The sequence below is a fragment of the Carassius gibelio genome, chromosome A9 (genome assembly GCF_023724105.1).
Source record: "Carassius gibelio isolate Cgi1373 ecotype wild population from Czech Republic chromosome A9, carGib1.2-hapl.c, whole genome shotgun sequence".
NCBI classification, from domain to species: domain Eukaryota; kingdom Metazoa; phylum Chordata; class Actinopteri; order Cypriniformes; family Cyprinidae; genus Carassius; species Carassius gibelio.
In genome coordinates this window covers 25,069,177-25,092,216 of record NC_068379.1, presented here as the reverse complement: position 1 = coordinate 25,092,216, position 23,040 = coordinate 25,069,177, and the positions used below count along the sequence as shown (strand labels likewise).

Here is a 23,040-nt window from a genome sequence, read left to right as displayed (position 1 = left end):
CCGGTACTGAAGTATGTTTTAAATCGGATACTTTTGTACTCAAGTGATGTTTGAATGGAGGACTTTCTACTTTTACTGGAGTCATTTTTTATTTAGATACATCTACTTTTACTTGAGTATAACTTCTGAGTACTTTTACCACCCCTGCTAAACAGCGATGTCTCCTCGTTAGTGAGAAATGTCACGTGTAGCCCTTAAGTTGCTACACTATATAGGCTAACTGATAAAATCGTCAGGGCTGCACTGACAGTAGCTTTTTGTGCAAACTGCATGACCATTATAACTGTTAATTATGTGAAGTGATATGGAACTGTAATGCGGTCAGGAGAGCTGCCGGGAACTACGTTCCCCGTGCATTTCCCAGAAAATAATTGCACACCTCAGAATGTTTGGAAGCCCATAAGATTCAAGCATTCAATGGCCCCGTAGTATAAATATGAAATTATAAATACCATATTTAAATACTTTAGTCAAGTCTTTAAATGCATTTAAATGGATAACATCACCTGTGAACCTAATTACTGTCTGTCTGATGAGTGCATAATCTCTAAACCAAAAGAGGTCTCAATAAGCGCCACCTGCTGGTGATAGATGTAAATGTAACCACAATAAAAGCTCACGTTCCTAAAAAAAAAACTTTTATTTTTATTTTTTATAATTAAAAAATTATTTGACCAAAGTCTTCTGCAGTCAATGACACTGACCCGTTCAAAGTGATTTTTAATGTGTATTTAACACATTATATAAGAGTTGAATATGCATATTTAATGCACTGATTTTTAAACCAAAAACAATATATATTTAACACATGAAACATGTTCAATACATGTGAAATACACATATTTAACCTGCTGATGATGAGTTAAAAATTCACGTTTTTGGCCCTTTTGGCCTTCCATAATTCCCAGCATGTGAAGAAATCATCAGACTGTTTGATGATCAGAAGCTCCTCCCTCTTACAACACTAACCAGGAAGAGACTGACTTGTTATTTCTCCTTTCTGTCACTGATTTTCTTCTCTTTGACAAAAGCAAACAAGAATCAGTCATCAGAGGACGACGAAGAGAAAGACTTTGAAGAAGTTTGTTTCTGAACAGAGCAGATCTTTGTGATTCTCGAGGTTATTCATGTTTGAAACCGTCGTTCAGAAAGTGAAAGTAAAGTTTAGGTTGCTGGAGCTCAAACAGTGAAAATGGCTTCATCAGCTGAATATGACTATAATTGTCCCGTATGCTGTGATATCTTCAAGTCTCCTGTTCTTTTATCATGTAGTCACAGTGTCTGTAAAGAGTGTCTTCAACAGTTCTGGAGAACCAAGAAAACTCAGGAGTGTCCTGTCTGCAGGAGAAGATCCTCAAAAGATCGTCCTCCAATAAATCTTGCATTACAAAACTTGTGTGAGTCGTTCCTGAAGGAGAGAAATGAGAGTCGTTCATCAGGATCTGAGGAGATCTGCAGTTTACACAGTGAGAAACTCAAACTCTTCTGTCTGGAAGACAAACAGCCGGCGTGTGTAGTGTGTGTTACTTCAGAACAACACGACAATCACAAATTCAGACCCATCAGTGAAGCAGTTTCATCATATAAGGTGAATTTTGTTTTATAATCAGGCTGTGTTTGATTTATGTTTGCTTTTAATTTCTGAATCAATTTAGTGTGAGATATACACAAAACACAGCACTGTATGATCACTGTATTCTCTTCTCTTCACTGTAATCTGGTGTTTTATGTATTTTTATTTTGTTCAATTCTAGAAGGAGATCAATACAGAACTGAAGTCCTTACAGAAGAAACTTCAACACAATGAAAACATTAAAGGAAAGTTTGAGAAAACAGTTCAACACATCAAGGTGAGGAAACAGAATCAAGAGTCATTTTCAGTTCAGCTGTAGCATCACTAAACACAATTATGATGTGTTATATTTAATATAATGATTCCAGGTGATTATTTGTGTAAATGACGAGCAGCAATCTGCTTCTGGATCTGTTATATGTCGGTGTCTGAGTTTCTCTGGGATCTGAATGATGTGATGTGTTGATGTGTGTTGATGGAGATGATTGAAGTGAATGTGATTTGATTTCAGTCTCAAGCTGAGCACACAGAGCGTCAGATTAAACAGCAGTTTGAGAAGCTTCATCAGTTTCTCAGAGATGAAGAAGAAGCTACAATCACTGCACTGAGAGAGGAAGAGGAGCAGAAGAAGCAGATGATGAAGGAGAAGCTGGAGGAGATGAACAGACACATCTCAGCTCTTTCACACACAATCAAAGACACGGAGGAGATGATGAAAGCCAGTGACGTCTGCTTTCTGAAGGTCTGATTTCAGATCATCCATTGATTGATTGATTGATGATTGATTGAGTTCTTGATGATCAATGGTGTGTTTGTTCTGCAGGAGTTTCCAGTCACGATGGAAAGGTGAGTGATCTGCTGGTGTCTCTGCTCTCTCTGCTTCTGATCCAAAGACACTGCAGTTCTGATCCTGAATGTTCTTCCAGAGTCCAGATCTCATCACAGCCGGATCCACAGACTCCTTCTGGAGCTTTGATTCATGTGCCGCGTTACTTGGGCAACCTGCCCTTCAGAGTCTGGAAGAAGATGCAGGACATCGTCCAAAACAGTGAGTCTGGAGAAGATCTGTGCTGTTACACACACACTGGAGATGATGCATGAGGGAATATTGACAGATTTCAGCATTATGTGTGAATAACCAGATGAGCTGCTTCACCAAAATGAGCCGAAAACAAGAGAAGAGCAACTTTGGTCCACATGATATTTAGTTACAGAGATACAGCAGAGGACAGATTCTTAGAAAGCATGGTTTGGGGATCCTCTTCTGTGCTGAGGATACTCAGATTTATATTAGCATGAAAACTAATATCACAGGTATATCAGCAACACTTCTGACTGTCTGCAGGAGATTAAATTATGGATGTACCACAATTTTCTTAAATTGAATGATACAAAGTCAGAGGTTGGTTTAGTTGGTTTCCCTGCAGCTGTCTGTAATGATAGAAATTTTAGATTACACCTTGAAAATAATGTAGTATCTCCATCACCTGAAATTCACCACCTTGGTGTAATTTTTGACTCTCATTTGACACTTGAAGCAGATATCAAGAGCATTTTTGCATCTAAGGAATATTGGCAGGATTAGGTCTTTTCTTTCATTACCGGATGCAGAAAGACTTGAAAAGTATAAGTATAAGAAAAGTGCAACATAAATGAAATATATTATTATTATTATCTCAGTTCAGTTTGATTGATCAGAATCTAAAATATTTTCTGTAACAAACACTGAGAGTGATCAGAGGAGAGAGTCTGATGTGTTTGATCAATAACACGAGTCATAATTCATAATAATCTGTGTGTGGTTCACTCTTGATCATTATATGAACATCAGAATAAAAGCAGCTGTTGATTGTGTCTCATCAGCTCCTGTGATTCTGGATCCAAACACTGCAGATCCACATCTCGTCCTGTCTGATGATCTGACCAGTGTGAGATGGAGCTGGAACAAACAACCTCTTCCTGATAATCCAGAGAGATTTGACTGTTATTCCTGTGTTCTGGGTTCAGAGGGTTTTAACTCAGGAACACACTGCTGGGATGTGGAGGTTAAAGAGAGTCCGGTCTGGATTCTTGGAGTAACTACAGAATCAAACCAGAGGAAGGGACTTGTTTTCTTTGACACTGATGTCTGGAGTGTGCAGCGTGGATGGCCTGATCAGTTTGGTTTTCCTGTTAAACAGGATCTTGAGCGTGTGAGAGTAGATCTGGACTATGACAGAGGAACAGTGTCATTCTCTGATCCTGTAACTAACACACATCTACACACATTCACAACCACCTTCACTCACACACTCTTTCCTTTCTTCTGTGGTGGCTCTCTGAGGATCTTATCGTTCAATAGTCAGTAAATGTTACTCCTGTAGTTCTGGATCCACCTGCTTTCATCTTTTACACTCGTCATGTTTCCAATATTTGATCCATATCACAATTTGTTCAACATGAGACTAAATGAATAATTGTTTATTTCAGTTCTAGAGGTTAAATGATGAATGTGATCAGTTTGTTCACTGGTGTAAATCAGAGATGGGTAACTGACGTCTGCAGTGTTTTTAAGTTCGGCCGCTGGATCATCTTATGCTCGGATGATCAATCTGACAACATTTGATAAGTAAGACACAGAAAGATTGCTCTCAGTTTATGATATTAATAACCTCTGACTGTATTAATTACAGTGTAATATGATGTGCACTCGGATGTCATCATTCACTAACATTAGAAACAAATAAATCAACAATTGACAGTGAAAATCATATTTTCTGCTCAAGATGGTAAATAGTTTATGTTTATAGCAAGTTCAAGGTGAAACCCATATGTTTGGATTGTTTTGAAGTGTAATAATAAAAGATTTCAGTTTAAATCTCCATTACATCACTGTTCACAAAGAAGTATGAAAGATACACCGGTGACGTCAGAGCTGCTCTTGACTCAAATATCAAAGATAAAACACAAATCAACAAAACCTTTTTAGCAAATGTATGACAGAAATGTTTGCTCTGGATTATGTTCTTAGAGTCTCCGCAGGTCCTTAAAAGACTTTAAAATAAATAAAAAATGATAAAAGAAAGTCTTAATTATGATTTGTTTCTGTTCATCAAGTCTCTTGTTTCTGTCGGTTTAGTTTCTCTGCTGGACTGAACACATTCACCAAGAGAGTGTTCATGAAGACATTAAACATATGAAGTAACACAAACCAACTGAAACCACAGAACATCACAGAAGTCTTCTATTGTATTGTGATGCTGCGATAAAAGAAAATCAGTTATTTCACTCTTCAAACATTGTTAGATATATTTAATGAGGAAATATTTCCAAACTTTAATATGCTCTGCATGTGTATATCTCTATCATGAATGTATATACACATGCACAGCACACTGCATAATTTTTATATATTATTATTATTATATAATATTATTATTATTATTATCATTTACAGTCCCTTGTGTCGTTCCAAACCTGAATGACTTTCTTTCAGGGTTATTATTTTTAATTAAATCTAAAAGAATAAGAATAATAATAAAATAATATATATATATATATATATATATATATATATCACAGAAATAAATTACACTTTAACACAGATTCACACAGAAAACAGCTGATTTACATTAGAATAATATTTCACAATTTTACAGTGTTTTTGATCAAATAAATACGGTCTTCCTGAGCAGTAGAGACTTCTAAAATGTACTAATGAACAGCTGTCATGTTTAGTGTGAAAGTGTCTTTATCTTATGTCAGTTCATAAGTATTTTAGTGATTTGGCATGAATATTGCATAAAAATATTTAATTTCATTGAACCTATATCCAATATATATAAAGCATTTCTTTCTCTTTTTTTCTTATATTTTTGGGCAGTTTTTGTCTTTTTTGGACAGATAGACAAAAAAAAGTTCTTCCTCAGTGTTTTTGTCTTGTTTTCTGGTACAAATATTTGAACATTTACAGATCAAGACACATTTACTGGAGAAGCACAATCACATTAAGAAACTAAGTCTTGTTCTCCGGGAAAAAAAGTATCAAAATAAAGTGAGTTTTTGCTTAAAATAAAGAACCAATGTGAAAAATGATACATTAATCTTTGTTGACTCTATCTGTATATACTATATAAGACTCACTTAGTGTTAGTGCATTTTTAAGAAACTTAACATCTGAAGTCATTGTTAATAACATGCTGCTACCATGATTAACACGTAATGTTATTAGCATGTGGCTATCATGATTAGCATGTTTCTAGCATGATTAGCATGTTTCATTTATTTGAAGTGCTGTGTTCGTGTCGCTGCAGTGTGAAACTGTGCGATTAAATACATGTACATTGTCATTTAAATGTAACCACTCTTTATTCAAACACAACAATTATTTACAGAATTAAAAAAAAATAGAAAGAAAAAGTCCTAGGAATTCTATTTGGTCAGACAACACAATCTGAATCATTCCACATTGTGAGATTAGCTTTTTATGAATCAGAGGCAACAATTTGTCATCAAACTAAATTAATGAGACAGTAATGAAACCAAACGACACTTTTTAAAGTAACGAAATGAAAAGCCTGTCGAATTACCCATGCATACACGCACACATCCCGTCCCACTCAAACGATGTGAAATTACATTCAAACATGTTTTATTAACAGTCCTACGTGCTAGTTTAGAGCTGTAGTCGAAGCAGTGTGAAGATGAGATATTATGAAAAAGACCTGAATGTGCGTCAGGAACTCAGAGTGAGTGTAGAAATGACTTTCTGTGCTGTGAATGTGTTTGTGAAGTTCATCCCGGTTATGTCAATGTAAAGCAGTTGACCGTAGCTTCATGGCAGGTCACTGCCGGCTGCAGGAGTGTGTTCAGATGACTTCAGGAGGGTGTTTAAAACTGCACAGGAAAAACCAGAAACATCCATGTCATCAATACAGTAATCTGTTCAGATCAGAATCATGTGAGTCTAGTTTATGACAGTGCTTCTGGTTTCCCTTCAGGACACGGCTGGACATCACATGTTGACCAGCAAAGTGAAAAACAAGATGTCTTTATAATCAAGCACTGGATTCTGTTAATATTATCATGAACTGAACAGGCCTTGTTTTTCAGATGAGAGATCAGACACAGTGTTCCCTTCTAAGAATGAATACAATAGAATGTAATTGCTCTCTTCTAAGTCTATTTTGGTGTCCAATTCTGCAGAAATAGTTGTATTTCATTATTTGCTTGATCACATGTTCATGTCCCTATCCAGTGCCATACAAACACACAAATATCAGTGATTTGATGATTTGAAGGTGAAAATGAGCAGTGCATGGCTCACCCTCGTGGTTCTGCGTGCCGTTCTCTTCTTTGACGCTCTCAGGGTCACCTGAGGAGAAAACATACGTTCTCATTCAACAGTTACCGTACTAGCTGCTTTATCTGTGACTTTTAATTTGGTGACTTTATCGGTTTGTTTCATTGTTTGTCTGACACGCTGGTGTTTTATCTTTCACTTGGATCTTATAAGTTGCATTGAGTAAAGACAGCTGGATAAGCCCTTTAAAGAGGGCTGATTCCTTTCTATATCCGCTGTATTTAAATAAAGGACGTCAGTTATGTCTTAAGTGAATAATTAAGTCTAATTCTATGTTATGATCATATGATATGATATTTTGGAAAGCTCACCCATCCCTAGCCACTAGTAGCATCAAACAAAATTATAAAGATCATGATTTCATTCAGAGTGTGTGATGCATGAACATACATTATGACTGTTTTCAAACAGGTTTCCTTTACTATTAAACCTGCTCCAAACTCCACATTATTGGTTATATCGCAAATGTTATCAAGTAGAAAAACACATCTGATGGTGCAGAAACAGCACAGTTGGTCTGTTGTGTTTTAGACTGTAAGTGTTTGACTGATTCCCATCTGAATGTGTTCTAGAGCATGAGCCGAGCCACACACCTCTCTGGACGTTGAAGCACAGTTTCTTCTTCTGATAGGTGAAGTATCCCGTTATGGCACCAACAGCTGCTACTGCGATCCCACAAACAACACCAGCGACCGTACCAGATCCAGATCCACTGTCTGCAACAGAACCACACACACCAGCTCAACAGGTCAAAGCAGACTTCACAGTCGTGTCACTATGTGCTGTATGCTCACTATCGAGTGTTCTTGTGTGTGCTAGAGAGATGTGAGGGAGTTCTGAGCATTATTAACACTGATGCTTGACTTAACAAACACCAGTAATAACACAATCAGACTCAAAGATCTGCTCAATCCTTATGTGTTCAGTAAAGTCAGCAAACACAGATCAGTTGGTAAAATCCCTATTTATTATAATATCAGTTCATAAGAAGAAGCCAGAGATTCAGATAATGCTCCACTAGATGTCAGTATTATACTGGAGCCACTTCAGGTTTATATTGAAGCCTGTTTCTGCATCATATAAAAAAGAAAGTAAAACATGCTTTGATGAATCATAATTGACAAAAAAAACAATTCGATTGTTCGATTCGATTATGAGATAAAAGTCTAAATTATGAAATACCAAGTCATAATTGAGATTAAGAAGTCAATTATGGTAATAAGTTACAATTATGAGATACTAAGAAAACATACATTTTTTGTCATAATTACATGACTTTTTATCTCATAATTTCGACATTATCTCATAGTAACTTTGACCATGACATAAATCCCTAAAAGGGTCATTCATATTCATATTCACATTTTTACTTTTATTAATTTATTAATTTATTATTATGTCATTATTTAATCTTTTTGTCATAATTCGTTTTTTTTATCTCATAATTGTACAGTTTTCTTTATAATTTTCTTTCTTCAATCAAAATTATTTTTAGTCAGAACGTTTTTAACTCATAATTTTGCCATTTTTTTACAATAACTTAATGACATAACTGTGACTTTTTCATAATATTGACATTTTATGTCATAATTTATTTATTTTATTAAATCTCATAATTTAAATTTATCAGATTTTTTCTCCAAACATGTTTTATTTTATATCTTTCATTAAACATGTTAGATTTTTATTTTTATCTCATAATGACTTTGTATGTAATAATCGTGACTTTTCCTCATAATCTCATAATTTGGAAGCAGCTGTAGACTGGAGACTATAACATGTTTTTGATATAGATGTTCCCTGTCAGTTTCTGGTATTTCCAGATTTAGGGGATCCTGTGTATATCATGAAGCAGACACTTCACACAGCTACAGGTTGGTTTCTGCTTCAGTGTTTATCAGAAGCTCTGATGCAGCACTGGCTCTTATCAATAGTCTACCCACAATGCTCTGCAGCAGAGGAGCATCAGGAGGTCTGTCAGTGTCGCTCCCTCCGGACGCCGGTGCGCTGCAGGGTTTGACGGAGCGATGCGAGACCTGACACAAACAGTGACAGGAATGTTTGTGAGGGAAAAGCCCTCGAGGAGACGAGAATCAAGACTGAACCTGACCTACAGAAGAGACTCCTGCTCGCAGAACAGAAGACGCTCAACAGGAGATTATTTACTGAGTGACACATAAGAACCATGAGAGGAGACGTGGCTTCTGACATTCACTGATAATATAAAGAAAAACTGACCTCAATCGTCGCTCCATTCACATTTCTACACTGAGATTTAAAGTGACCTACGGAAGAGCCAAAAATATTCATAATATATTCTGACTATCTCACATGCTTAAGGAAGAAAGGAAATGATAAGGGTGATTTAGATCAGATTTAACTAATATTTATAGATTTACTGCAATGACAATTTAGTTTAATCTCATCTAAATTACTCTTATGATATTTTTCCTATCTTCCATAAAACATGTTAGCTGATATTAGTCATAATTAAGTCTTTATATTTCATAATTATGGCATTTTATGTTTATTTCAATTTTAGATTTCTACTTTTTCTCAAAAAAAATTTTTAAATGTCACATTTTGTATTTCTTAATCTCATAAATTACATATTGTCATAATTCAGATTATTTATTTATTTTAGATTTTTTATATCTCTAATTTTTTACTTTTACATTTTTAACCAATTTTTTTAAACTTTATTTTGACATTACAAACCCATATTATTTTCATCATTTCATATTTTTATTTAATCATTATGGCATTTTGACTCATAATTTCATCTCAAAATGATGTTTTTGTCATAATTTTGATTGTCATAATTACGTTTTTTTACTCTTATAAATTAGATTTTGTATTAATTTTGACTTTTCAATAAAAAAGTTTTATAACATCAGTTCATGATTTATATTTCTTATTTAATAATTATATTTTGTGTCATAATTCAAATTTTTTAACTTTTTTTTATCTCATAATTATGCCTTTTTGACATTTATCTAGCAATTTCATCAGGACTTATAATAATATATATATTTTTTTTTTATATCAGCATGTCACTCAAAGCCATATTAATTTCTTTCTTCTGTGAAGTCAGATGTTCATGTCAGAATGTGCTTCATTACGTCAGTTTTCCATCACTGCGTCCTCATGCGTTCACATCAAACCTGACGTGTTTAGCAGCTGATCACTATTTGTTCTGAACACATGAAGCAGATCTTTGTGTGTGTTAGACTGGTATCACGTATGATCAGCTCATGCTGGAAACACTCAAGCACGCTCATCTCCTCACACACATGTAGCGTAACAAGTGTTAGTTTATATGATCTAGATGGAGAATATGATACCGTTCTGCTCAGAAACTGCTCCAGCGCTGAGAGCTGTGATGAGAGAGAACAAAACCAGATCAAACACAGATACTGACGATAATCATTCATGTGTAATATGAACAATATTCAATTAGTTCCTTGTTTGTTGTAGAGGCTTTTTGCTGCACATGTTTAGCCAATGTTCTGAATATAATGCATTGCTTACAATATTTTATTATTTATTTTTTCTTGTTTTCATGAAATGCATCAGTATCTCTGATGTCTAGAAGCCCATTCAAACCGTGATTACTGTATCTATACTTACTGTATATTATCTATACTATTTAATATTCTCACAATATATACAGTTTGTCAATGTTTACAAAAACTACCGAGGTTTTAATTTTGAGTGTTTTAAGACTTTTTTTAAAATGTTTATAATTCAGGTCAGACTCAACTTACTTCATCAAACCTGAGAATAATACGTAATAATAATATTCACATTTTTAAGATTGAAGTACACACTATAAAACATAATGTAAATATGACCAAATGATATAAAACAAAAGCGCCGCACCTCTGCCTTGACCTGGCTTGTGTGTGTCTGCATCTCCCATTTCAGTCTTTACTGTAACAAACATATAATTAACACACAAACTGTGAAATATATTGGTTCTGTACTGAATATGGAAACTTCAGCAGCTTCAGAGAGAAATATTGCATGCTAAAATTAGAATAAAATAATTACCTGGATCCTCAGGTTGTGCTTCCTCTTCTGTAAAGTAAATGATAAATGATATATAAACTGCTAGTGTTTATTTCTTATTATTTATCAGCACACACTGTCTGATTCACTGCACGTAAGTTTTGCGCTGAAATACTAATCTTCTCTTTTAATTGACAGTTTTCACTTGCCAAACCAAGAGCAGCAGATAAATGAAGTGTGTGATTACTAACGAGTGAGTGAGAGCAGGTAATCAGACACACACTAGATTCTGTTCCAGTTCAGTCGTGCATCACGTGAGCACTTCAGATGCACTCAAACTGCAAACACACACCGCTTTATTCTGTGTGATGCACCATATGTGACATTACTCAGATTGATTTTTCTCTCATTTCTGATTCCAGATGTAGATCATCTGCTGGTGGAATAACCACAAAACAAACTCAAACGCCTCAAGCTTTGTGACGATCTCTTACCAAACGCATCAGAGAGATCGAATCCTGCAGCATTATCTGGAGGAAACACAGAAGCACATGTAAACACAAAGCTGGACGTGACGGATGGTAAAACAGCGGTGTAATTAAGGACAGACCTTTCACAAACACTTTGGGTTCCACGGGTTCCTCTGGAACAGCAGTCGAGTCTAGAACAACACCAGCGTTTGAGACTTTAGTCCAGAAAAACTCTAAGCTGAATCTCATCAAAGCATCCAGTCACATTTCACAACAAAATCATTTTAATATATATTTATTTTCATTACTACAAAGCTCATTAGTCACTCGATTTCTCATTACTGTAATACATACTCAAAAAAATATATTTATATTATTATAATAATTATTATAATTACTATTTGTCTTTTCTTTTAGACTCTACTTTCTGTAATACAATGATTTAAAAAAACAAAAAAAAAACATAAATGACAGTACAACAATGTAAAAAGAAAAATTCCTCAAAATAAGGGTTGATATAAAATATGCATAAAAATAGATAACGCATAAATTGGCTAAATTATTCAATTTTATTAAATTGCATTCTTATTCTTAATTTGCATATTGAATAAATCGCCTTTTTAATGAATAATTGATTGACTTTGTGAAAGGATAGATATGATTCTGCTTTAGGGTTTGGTCATCTCTTACCTTCTTCTGTTTCTGCATCATCTAAAGCTTCTCCAGGCTTGGTTTCTGACAATACAAAGATGTTTAAGATCTCTTCTGGAATGAACGGTCAATGTACATTTTGGTAAAGTAGATCAAAGATTCATCAGATTTTTTTTAAGAGTGATATTACAGTATTTATAAAACACCATAGTAATTGACTTCGTTATAGTTGAACTGTGTCAGTAAAATACTGTTCATAATAATCTATTGTTTGTGTGTATCGAAAGCAAAGCAAAGTTTATAGATGACGTCAGATTGTGGCTTTGTGAAGATCAAGCTGTGAGGAAATCCGTGTTTCACCTTCTTCAGGATCTTCAACAGGTGGATCGGCTTCTGAAAGATAACAACATCGGTATCGGCCGATAAAAGCTTAAAATGACCATCATCGGTATCGGCCGATATGAATATTTCTGCCAATGAGCCAAACCGATATTCTCCAAGTGAAATAATTGACCTGTTTTTCAGATGTGAATGTCTGTCTACATTTGTAAAATAATACATTTATGGTAGAATCAGTACAGAAGAGATTTCTCTTTAGTAAAATTAAAGTTTAAATATATCAGGCGAAAAATTTGTATATATATCGATATCGGTATCGGCCAAAATTATTTTTTAAAATATCGGCATATCGAATATCGGCCAAAATCCAATATCGTGCATCCCTAATATATATAAACTGAAAATAAATGAGCTGCGTACCTGTTTTAGTTGCATCGGCTTCATCTAGAACCAAAATGAACAAACAGTGATCAGTATCACATGTTTAGATTAATACAGGCTGTTATATACAGGTTTGTCTAAATTAAAGATTTATGTGTTTGAATTGAATATAAGCTCTCCATGCATCTAGATTACCGTTACATAAACCAATTAATGAATTAACTTGATGCCATGCATATCTGTCAGTCATGCATTACAATGTTATTATATTTAACTAAACTAAGATTAAAACTATTTTTAAAAAAATCGTATTTTAAATCAAATAAATATTAAGTAAAATGAAGTAAAATATATAAAACTTGAACTCAGCTGGTTTCCAAGGCAACATTTCTCATCTTAAATTTGTTTATCTTGATGTACTAAAACTAAAAATGAATAAAAACTATACAGACATATTTAAAAAAAAAATGCCAGAGAAAATTACTAAAACTTAAACTTTAAATTAAACTTAAAATTAACTTGAAATCTAATTCAAAATATTAACAAAAACTATAAAAGTATCTCAATAATACTAAAATAACATTGATACATAAATGAAACAGATCAGATTTCACTCAGAAACCATGCTATAGTTTATTATCAGCTATTTGCATCTATTTGATTTAATTAACATAACCATATTATTCAAAATAATGTATTTATTCAAATACAGCATTAATCTGTTCAGTCGTAAAACTTTTACATTTATTCAGTGAATAAAATATGACATATAAATTCACAAACCTCATATTTAAAGTAATAAGTAAATTTCATAAATAAGTTTAAATTTTATATGCAATTAAAATACATAAATCTTACAAATATTTTTTGAGTGCACAAAATTTCACCTAAAAATGCTTTAGAAGTTAGTTAAATTTTTCTCATATTTCAGTTGAATGCAGTGTTAAGTTCCATTTCAGTCGGTTACGTTCGACGTTACGAAAAGGATCTAGCCCGAGAGCCCAATCACCTTCAAGTGGTACAAAACGAGCCATTGGTACACAAAGTACCTTGGTCTGTGGGATTTGCATCGCGAGCTATATAAGTAAAAAGCAGAATGTGGGAATATATAAGAATCTATATAAGAAAAAGCAAAGCGGGTATATAAGGAGCAGCGCAAGCAACTCGCATTCAAGCTTTCGCTTTGGAGCCGAGCACATCGCTTGCTGCTTTCACCAGAGTGCTACCAGCAAGAGCTGGTGTTGGTGTGACGACGCGATTCAGAAGTTCGTCTGGGTTTCCTGCGACAGCTCTCGCGTTCCTCTGAGTGCTTCAACACCTCTGAAAGAGCTATTTCCTTTCACAAAAGAGATACAGGCCGATTTTCGTCTTTTTAAAGATGTCATTTTCGCCTGTGTGTTTCTGGGTGCAGTCGATACATCGCTCCTCGTGATGGCCACGATCACTGTGTCATGTGTCTGGGCTTCCAGCACGCTGAGACTGCGTTCGTGGATGGCTCATGTTCTCATTGCGGGGAAATGACCATCTCGGTGTTGAGATCGAGACTCGATTACCTTAAAAGTATAGAGTCCCCTTTGCCACACCCTGTTCTAGCTCTTCTTCTCGTAAGAGAGGCCAGGTTAATTTAAGGGTTACTGTGTGGGCTTCCCTTACGACCCAACCTCCTCGGGCCACACCCCCTCACATACGCTGCAGCCGTTTGAGTTTCCGCATGAGTTTGCTTGACCCTCTCAGGCTCCAGACATCTCATTTCGGGCTTGCGAAGAGGACTGTATGTTGATCGCCACATCACAAGGCTGGCTTGAGTCCTCGGGAGATGAGGATTCAGCTGCGTTGCCTCCCTCGGGAGTTGTCCGAGTCCGATCCCAAGCTGACTGCTGTGCTTTCCCGGGCAGTGGAGAGCATCGGGCTTGAGTGGAATCCTCCGCCCTGTCCCGAGCGCTCAAGGCTGGATGATTGGTTCCTGGGGGCTGCTCATGCAGATCACCAGTACCCCCCTTTGGTTCCTTTCTTCCCGGAAGTGCACCAGGAAGTAACCACATGGAAGGCACCTTTAACTGCCCGAAACCGTTCTGGTACTTCCTCCGCCTTCACTACCCTTGATGGCGGGGTGGCCAAGGGGTATGCTGGGATTCCCCCGGTGGAGTGTTCTGTTGCGATGCAATGTGTCCACAGAGCGCCTCCGCTTGGCGTGGTGGTACTGTTGATGTCCAACACTTGCGTACATGCCCTTTGGTCAGCCCATGTGTTGTGATTCCCCTTTTCTGGGCAATCCCACGTGTGTATGTCCACAGTAAGTCTCTCCGCAGCATTTGTCATTCCCTTGGTAAGCCCCTTGCCAGCTCTGTCGTTGAAACTTCCAGTATCTCAGAGTTCTTACGTATCACCACCTTGGTGGATACGTGCCTTCTGTAAGTCCTCCCATGGACAGGCAGCCTGCTAGGATACGTCCAGCTGGAATATGCTACCCAGTGTATTCTGTGTGAGCTATAGGCCCTCACTCGTCCTGCCTCACGACAGGGTGCTATCACTCACACGGGTCGCTGGAAGACAGCCATGTGGCATTTTGACCCCATTCATAACATCGAACGTGACCGACTGAAAGGGAACGTCTTGGTAATGTATGTAACCCTCGTTCCCTGAAGGAGGGAACGGAGACGTTATGTCCCCTTGCCACATCGCTGTTCCGTTGAACGGCCGGGTCACTGGCTAGGCTCCTCAGCGAAGACTTGAATGCGAGTTGCTCGCGCTGCTCGTTATATACCCGCTCTGTGGGGTGGAGCTCGCGATGCAAATCCAGCAGACCAAGGTACTTTGTGTACCATTGGCTCATTTTGCACCACTTGAAGGTGATTGGGCTCTCGGGTGAGATCCCATTCGTAACGTCTCCGTTTCCCTCCTTCAGGGAACGAGGCTTACATACGTAACCAATGCATTTCTATAGATATAAGCATCTTCACTCATATTAAGCCAATTATTGAACAGATCTTGTTACAGTCCAGCAAGCACAGAATGTGCTGCAGTATAAACTTTTATCCCATTGTAAGATTAGGAAAGTGAAATAAGGATGAGTTTGGGAAGAGAATGTCATGAATAGCTTTTTGGGAAAGTCATTTGAAAAAGGCAGAGAGTTTGACTGAGATCAGAGAGACTCATATCTCTACCTGCTTCAGGAGCTTCTGCTTCTTCTGCTCCTTCTGCTCCTTCTTCAGCAGCTTCCTCTTCAGCTGATGGAGCAAAACCAGTGAAGCAGGAGTCAGCAGTCTGTGTGTGTGTGTGGGTGGGTGTGTGTTTGTGTGTGTGTGTGTGTGTGTGTGTGTGTGTGTGTGTATAATAACATCAGTCTGTGTCCACAGCAAGCGCTTCTTAAACACTGCATCTACATTTTCAGTTCTTTAGTTTTCATTTTAGTTCTAGTTTTGTTGTGCTTTTGTAATTTTTATTAGTTTTATTTTATATTCCTATTTATTTGTATTCTTATTTTAGGTTTATTTTTTATTAAATGTAATGCTTCAGCTTAAACTTATTTCAGTTTCCAAGGTTTTATCTAATATTTATATTTTATTTTATTTAAGCTTTATTTCAATTACTTCAGTGATTTTTTATTAGTTTAGTTTTAGTTCAGTTATAGTCTTTTATTCTTAATAAACTAATTTCAAAATATTATTTTTCAGTTGCCAGAGCAACAATTCAGTTTTTTTGTTAGTTTCTTTTTAAAAATAAATAAAGTAAAATAAATATTAATCATGAAAATTAAGTTCAGTTTTAGTTAGTAGTTTTAATTCTTCAGTTTCAATGTATTATTTATTTAGTTAGTTGCCAAGCAACATTTATAATATTTGTTTTATAATATATTTTATTTTATTAATATAACTATTTAAGTTGAACTGCATCTGTATTTTTACTTTATTCTGCTTTCATTTTAGTTTTAGTTTTGTTGTGCTTTGGTCATTTTTATTAGTAATTTTAATGCTTCAGTTTAATTTTTTATTATTGAATTTTCAGTTAGTTGCCAAGGGAACATTTGTAATTGTTTACTGAATGAATTTGTTAAGTTCACAGTTTATTTCCTAGCAGTTAGTGGTTTTAGTGTTTCATCTTAAGCTCGTTGAGTTGCCAAGCCATCATGTCTGATCGGTTGTGTCTGTTTTTCAGCTACTGTCGGCAAAAGAGAGGAAAATATGCCCTAGTCAAAACCACATGATTATTTCAGGCTTCCCAGTCTTCCATCTGATGCATTTCTATGACTTTTCCAGGCCTTCACGGTTACAGGATATTTGAAGGATTTTAAAAATCATTTTTATTAAAGATTGCATTCGGAAAGAGCAGCTTCTGGCTATGAAATATTGTAGGGCAGAGAATAACTGGGACACATTATCTTTCAGAAATTGCCATGACTTGCACAGGCCCTTTTTAAAATGTTTTCTGTGGCTGTTTTTAATATCCATAATATATGGTTATATATGTATATACAGTATGCCTTTGTGGTGTGATGGCTTTATTTGGTTCAGCTCACCTGCTGGTGTCTCTTCAGCTTCTTCTGTCGCAGCGTCTGAGGAAACACACATCAGATCTTAAGCATCAGCTAAAGCATGAACTGAACACCTGTAGAGAATGAGCTGTACCTGACTCTGAGTCTGTGTCTTCAGGATCTGTTAACACACACAAAACAACATGTCATTCTTTATCACTCTACACTATTATGAAACACACTGATGAATACACATCTATATAATGCACAGTCTATATTAATGCATTGACTAATATTGTGATTTAAATGGAAATATATGTAAAATGTATATTGCATAACGCCAGTTGAAGCCATGCGTTACAGTGATTATACCACAGAAAACAAGGGCTGTTTGCATCTGTATTATACTATAGATGCTTTTCATCTAATATTTAGATTTTATTTTATTTCAGTTACTAGATTGTTTTAAATATTTTCATATTTTTAATAGTGTTAGTTAAGTGTTAAATTTTTCATCAGCAGTTTGAATTCATTTTCTTTTTGCATTTTCTTTTTACATTTTAATTGTAGTAATTCTGTTGTAATTTTGTAATTTTTATTATATTTAATTTTTTTGTTGTTGTTGTTATTTTGGTACATCATCTTAAATAAAAATGATGTTGCCTTGGCAATTAACTAAAATAAAATGTTATATATAATATAATATATATATATATGATTTTATAAAAAATATATATATAAAATTGAGGAACTTTTTTATCCTCAATTGTAGATTTAGTTAAGTATTATAAGCCTGGCTTTAGTTTTAGTTTTTATTTATTTATAGTCAGTAACTTTAGCATGTTAAATTATTTCATTTAGCTGGCTATTTTTTATTTATTTAATTACTTCTGTTTCCATATTTATATTTTATTTCAGCTTATTTAAATGTATTACAGATTTAATTTGGCAAATCCTGCTAAGAACGTCTTTCACTGTAGAGTGCTTTAATGTTAATGTTTGTTTAACCTGCTGCCTCATCCACAGCCTCCTCCGCTGGATCTCCAGGTGTTTCTCCAGGTGTTTCTTCAGGTGTTTCTTCAGGTGTTTCTCCAGGTGCTGGATCTTCAGGTGATGTTTCTCCAGGGGGTTCTTTAGCTGGCTCTTCAGCGTCTGGAGCTGTGACAGAGATCTCACAGTCAGACAGGTGACACCATCCCACAGATTTGTTCCTGTCAGCATCAGGAGCATCAGTGGCTGTCAGATCCTATCTCTCTAACACGTGGCTTTTCTCGTTTGAGCCTGAAGAATAACCCAAGCTCTTCTCAAGCGCACAGGTGACCATAAATCACACACAGTCTCCGTCGCCTCGCTGGAATCCAGCAGTAAATCTCCCGCGGCGCTGTTTTCAGCAAATATAAGATCTATATGTTACATGTCGTGACAGTTCTGCATTTCTAACATCAGAAACATCCAGTGAGGAGTTTATCAAGAACAGACCTGTTCCAGACCCTCGTATCAGCTTCACAAGAGCTGTTCATTACTAGATACACATGAAAGTACATACAAATACAGGTTTGTTTCCCATCCTGCGATCTCAGGTGACATCAACTAAACAGGCAATGCTTTTTAAATGTTATATCAATGTCGGGACCAAAAATTCTCAAAGTAATGTTCATGGAACTTTATGAATATTTGATAATGTTGTGAAATTCTTAAAACGTACTTAAGATGTTATTTGTGCGTGATGAACATCTAGGAAATGTTTTTGTTATCTTTAAATAATGTTACAGTCATGACAACATTCTTAGAATATTACAAATAAACATTCAAATAACGTTATACTTTTTTTCTGGGGTGAATATAAAATTTAGTTTTTTTTTTTTTGTAACCTTTAAATAACATTATCATCACAACAAAAAATTATATTTTAACATTTATAAAGTAACAAAAATAAATGTTCAAATAATGTTAAATGTTAAGTAAAAAAAATTAAATAGTACAATGTTTACAAAACCTTTAAACCTTTTTGTAACTTTCAAACAATGTTTTTATCACAACAAAACGTTTTTAGAATTTTAAAAATAAACGTTAATTTTAAAGTTAGCAGATCATTTTAAGAAAATATTTTTGTATCCTTTAAACATTTTAACATTCTTAGAATATTAGAAATGAACATTCAAATAACTTTTCTGGTGTAAAATTGTGAAAAAAAAAAAAAAAGTATCCTTTAGATAACATTAAAGTCTCAACATTCGGCATTTTAATGTTTATAAAATAACAAAAATACATTTTCAAATAATATTAAATGTTAAGTAAATTAATACTGTACAACGTTTAGGAAACATCTTTGTAACTTTTAACTAATGTTGTATTCACAACAAAATGATTTTAGAATTTTAAAACTAAACGTTCAAATAAATTAAAGTTTGCATATCATTTTAAGAAACGTTTTTGTAACCTTTAAATTATATTCTAATCACAACAAGAAATCTGGACATTTTAACGTTCTTAGAATATTAAAAATAAACATTCAAATAACGTTATATTTTGGGTAAGATAACATTAGTGCAATGTTTTAGAAATGTTTTTGTAACCTTTAAATAATGTTATAGTTTTAACAAAAAGTGGACATTTTAAAAAGTTTTAAATAACTAAAATAAACATTGAGTAATAATAAAATCAGTAAAACATTTAAGAAACATTTTTGTAACCTTTAAATAACGTTATAATCATAACAACAAGGAAACTAGATATTTCAATGTTTTTTTCAGTTACTAAATATAGTTTTCAACTGAATTTTATTTCAGTTTTTCTTCTTTGATTTCAGCTTTATTTAAATTACTAAAAAATATTTGTAATGGTGTTCGTTTTAGGTATCCTGGATAAAAACAAAAACTTTTGTAGCCAAATCACTGCAGAAACTATAGAACAGTTTAAAACATTTACATAATTACTCATCTTCATGTGGTTTTCAATACTTTCATCCAAACAAATCCAAGTCTAATGAAGTTGTATGATGCTTCATGTGAAGAACTGATTAAATTTAAGTTGCTATTCACTGATAATCTTGCTTTTGTAAAAGACAAAAGCTTCATGCATGCATCTCCTTTTTGGTTCAGGGAAGAAAATCAGTCTTACAGGTTTGGAAAGACATGAGGGTGAGTAAAAATTTAACTATTTCTTTAAACTTGAGAGAAATATATCTGATATCTAAATATCTAAGTGAATATAGCTAAAGTGCATGTGTTTAATGGAGTGGTGTTGATCTGCGGTCTGTTACAGGTCTGACACACTCACTTCTCTTCACTGAATTAGAAAGGAACAGAGATGGAAGGCAGACAGACACTTAACTGGTTACTAAATCCTACAAAAAACCCTGAGTCGGTGCCTTTAAAAGCCTGTCTGACAAAAAGTTCACTTTCATGCTCTGAACAAAGATGAAGTTGAGAACATTGCATTCCTGGAGCACAGACTCACAAAACCTGCTCAATGCTTTACACCCGGAGAACGCCAAAAATGACTGCCAACGGTTAGAAATGGTGGAGAATCATAATGATACGGGCACACGTCTAAAAAACCTCACTCGGCCGTGTGATGCAGTTTCTAGGGAACATTTTGAGACCATTTAACAGCGAGACTGCATTTATTTGATCAAAAATGCTGTAAAAATTGAAATATTTTACAGTTTTAAATAACTGTTTTCTGTGTGAATCTGTGTTAAAGTGTAATGTATTTCTGTGATGCTCCGCTGTATTTTCAGCATCATTCCTCCAGTCTTCAGTGTCACATGATCTTCAGAAATCAGAATAATATGATGATTTACTGCTCAAGAAACATTTCTGATTATTATCAATGTTGTGCTGCACAATATTTTAGTGGAAAACGTGATGCATTTTATTTTTCAATATTCACAGATGAATAGAAATTTTAGAAGAACAACATTTATTTGAAATAGAAATCTTTTGTAACATTATAAATGACTTCACTGACACTTTTGATAAATTTTATGCATCACTGATGATTGTTAATGTGTTAAACATTATATATATATATATATATATATATATATATATATATATATATATATATATATATATATATCTTATTATAAAGTATAAGTTTCCCAATATTTTTTAATCTTAATATTTTTTTAAATAAAAATTAACATTTTTGACATGTGTTGTACAGTATGCTCTAATTTCAGTCTTTTTTTTCTATTTCTGTTTAATCTCATGTTGTGTGCTGTGAGATAAGACGATAGGATTGTGTTTGCTTCGGGATAAAAACACCTTGATTTCATGCCTGTGGAGAAATACACAACTCACACAGATCTTTATCTGCTCTGGTCAACAGACTGAATCCAACATCTTCCCTGTCTGATGGAAATCTACCGCACAAACTCAAGAAGAGATCATGATCACACACGCTCTTAGAAATAAAGCTAAAATGCCATCATGAAGATATTTTAATCCATTCTCATCATATGAGAATGCATATCAAATATTATAAAAAAGGACCGTTCCATAAACATTACTTTAAGAACATTTTGCTCTAACATTAATATTATTTTTGTGAACGTGCACTCTCTAAAAAAAAATTTAAATAAAAAAAGTACAAAAGTTGCCACTGAGAGAGATGCACTTTTGTACCTTTTAGGTACTAATATGTGCACTTTAGGTACAAAGGTGTGCTTTTTGACAATTTTCTGCCCCAGTGAACTTTAACATCTCTTTGTTCTGAGTGTGTCAGCTGGATCTTCATTATTATACTCATACAGAGAGATCTACACAGCAGTGCTTTGCATAAATCCTATAAACAACAGGTTGTTGAGGAACGAAACACAACCGTGACGTTCCTGTGAAATCAATCGCTCATAAATTACTGCCACGAAAATGATCTCTTTCTGCTTTTGCTTCAGGACTCAGATTTTATGCTGGATATCGAGTGACGGCGATACCAAACCCGTATTTAATATCGTCTGGGTCGTATTTACTTCTGTTTAGTGCTGTGTTGATGGTTTTGGAGCATGAGGGCATGAACACCGTGTCAATTTGACTACATTTGTGTAAAACACTCACAGTTTCTGACGTCAGCAGACTTTTTGAGCTCTTATCCTAATTATGCATGATTTGTGTTTTTGTATTTAGCATCAGTATCCCCTGCTGTGAATTGAATTGCACGCAGACATATGAAGCTTATCATCACCTTCAGAAGGAACGGCTGAGTCTTCTGGAGCGAGGTCATCTGCCGGAGGATCTGTATATGAGATAAAAGGTAAATTAGCAACCCACGTTTATCATCTTTATCATCAGGACAGCAGTGGTGCACTGGACCACGTGAACAAACACACTGTGAGATCACTGATTGCCATCGCTCAGTTTTATTGCTTTGGCACGTCACAGAGAAGTGTGTTACCAGAGGAGGGTGTGTTCAGAGTTATAACGTACCGCCATTCTCTGTGCCTTCCACTCCATCGTCTGAAAAACACAACCAAAGACGCTTAGAGAACGTGAGATTTCACCAACAGATGCTACACGTTTGGTTTGACTTTACTATTACAGATGCACACTGTATTTGTACTATATGTGTTATATTTAATTGTGCATGCTCATTTCCCCTATTTTTACATTTACATTATCTTTAATATCATCTAAGATAGGGCTATTATAGTTTACTAAAATTAAGACCATTAAAAAAAAAAACATAGCTAAAAAATATGCATTTTATTTCAGCATTTTTGTTTCCAAGGGACATTTTTTTTTTTTTTTTATGTTTAACATGTACTAAAATAACTAAAACTGTGTAGACATATTTAAAAACT

The 23,040-nt window shown here is 34.7% G+C and overlaps 2 protein-coding genes across 6 annotated transcripts in view; one reads left to right on the top strand and one right to left on the bottom strand.

Moving 5' to 3' along the window:
• LOC128020245 (fibrous sheath CABYR-binding protein) overlaps positions 1–23,040 on the bottom strand; it is a 37,600-nt gene that overhangs the window by 12,325 nt on the left and 2,235 nt on the right. Inside the window, exons 2-18 of one of the 5 annotated variants that reach the window (XM_052607030.1) lie at positions 22,667–22,696; positions 22,425–22,475; positions 18,246–18,395; positions 17,392–17,418; positions 17,283–17,318; positions 15,931–15,993; positions 12,806–12,829; positions 12,407–12,439; positions 12,086–12,130; positions 11,536–11,586; positions 11,420–11,455; positions 10,968–10,994; positions 10,797–10,847; positions 10,259–10,291; positions 7,508–7,630; positions 6,879–6,926; positions 5,902–6,448 (exon numbers count right to left, since the gene is read on the bottom strand). In XM_052607030.1, coding sequence (XP_052462990.1) covers positions 6,387–6,448; positions 6,879–6,926; positions 7,508–7,630; positions 10,259–10,291; positions 10,797–10,847; positions 10,968–10,994; positions 11,420–11,455; positions 11,536–11,586; positions 12,086–12,130; positions 12,407–12,439; positions 12,806–12,829; positions 15,931–15,993; positions 17,283–17,318; positions 17,392–17,418; positions 18,246–18,395; positions 22,425–22,475; positions 22,667–22,696 — 890 coding nt within the window. In that variant the 3' untranslated portion in view covers positions 5,902–6,386. Of the gene's footprint in view, positions 1–5,901; positions 6,449–6,878; positions 6,927–7,507; positions 7,631–10,258; positions 10,292–10,796; positions 10,848–10,967; positions 10,995–11,419; positions 11,456–11,535; positions 11,587–12,085; positions 12,131–12,406; positions 12,440–12,805; positions 12,830–15,930; positions 15,994–17,282; positions 17,319–17,391; positions 17,419–18,245; positions 18,396–22,424; positions 22,476–22,666; positions 22,697–23,040 lie in introns of those variants that run through there. The other 4 variants (XM_052607033.1, XM_052607031.1, XM_052607034.1 and 1 more) reach the window with 4 other exon arrangements.
• Positions 935–4,637, top strand: LOC128020242 (nuclear factor 7, ovary-like). Its single transcript, XM_052607026.1, has 6 exons — positions 935–1,588; positions 1,755–1,850; positions 2,085–2,315; positions 2,397–2,419; positions 2,500–2,621; positions 3,437–4,637. The coding sequence occupies exons 1-6, from the start codon at positions 1,193–1,195 to the stop codon at positions 3,919–3,921; spliced, it is 1,353 nt and encodes a 450-aa protein (XP_052462986.1). The 5' UTR covers positions 935–1,192; the 3' UTR covers positions 3,922–4,637.

Excerpts from the sequence above, each read along its gene's own strand:
- LOC128020242 (XM_052607026.1), top strand. The coding sequence starts at position 1,193 with ATGGCTTCATCAGCTGAATATGACTATAATTGTCCCGTATGCTGTGAT. Across the intron at positions 2,316-2,396 it reads GTGACGTCTGCTTTCTGAAG|GAGTTTCCAGTCACGATGGA; the intron begins GTCTGATTTCAG and ends TTTGTTCTGCAG. Across the intron at positions 2,622-3,436 it reads GCAGGACATCGTCCAAAACA|CTCCTGTGATTCTGGATCCA; the intron begins GTGAGTCTGGAG and ends GTGTCTCATCAG.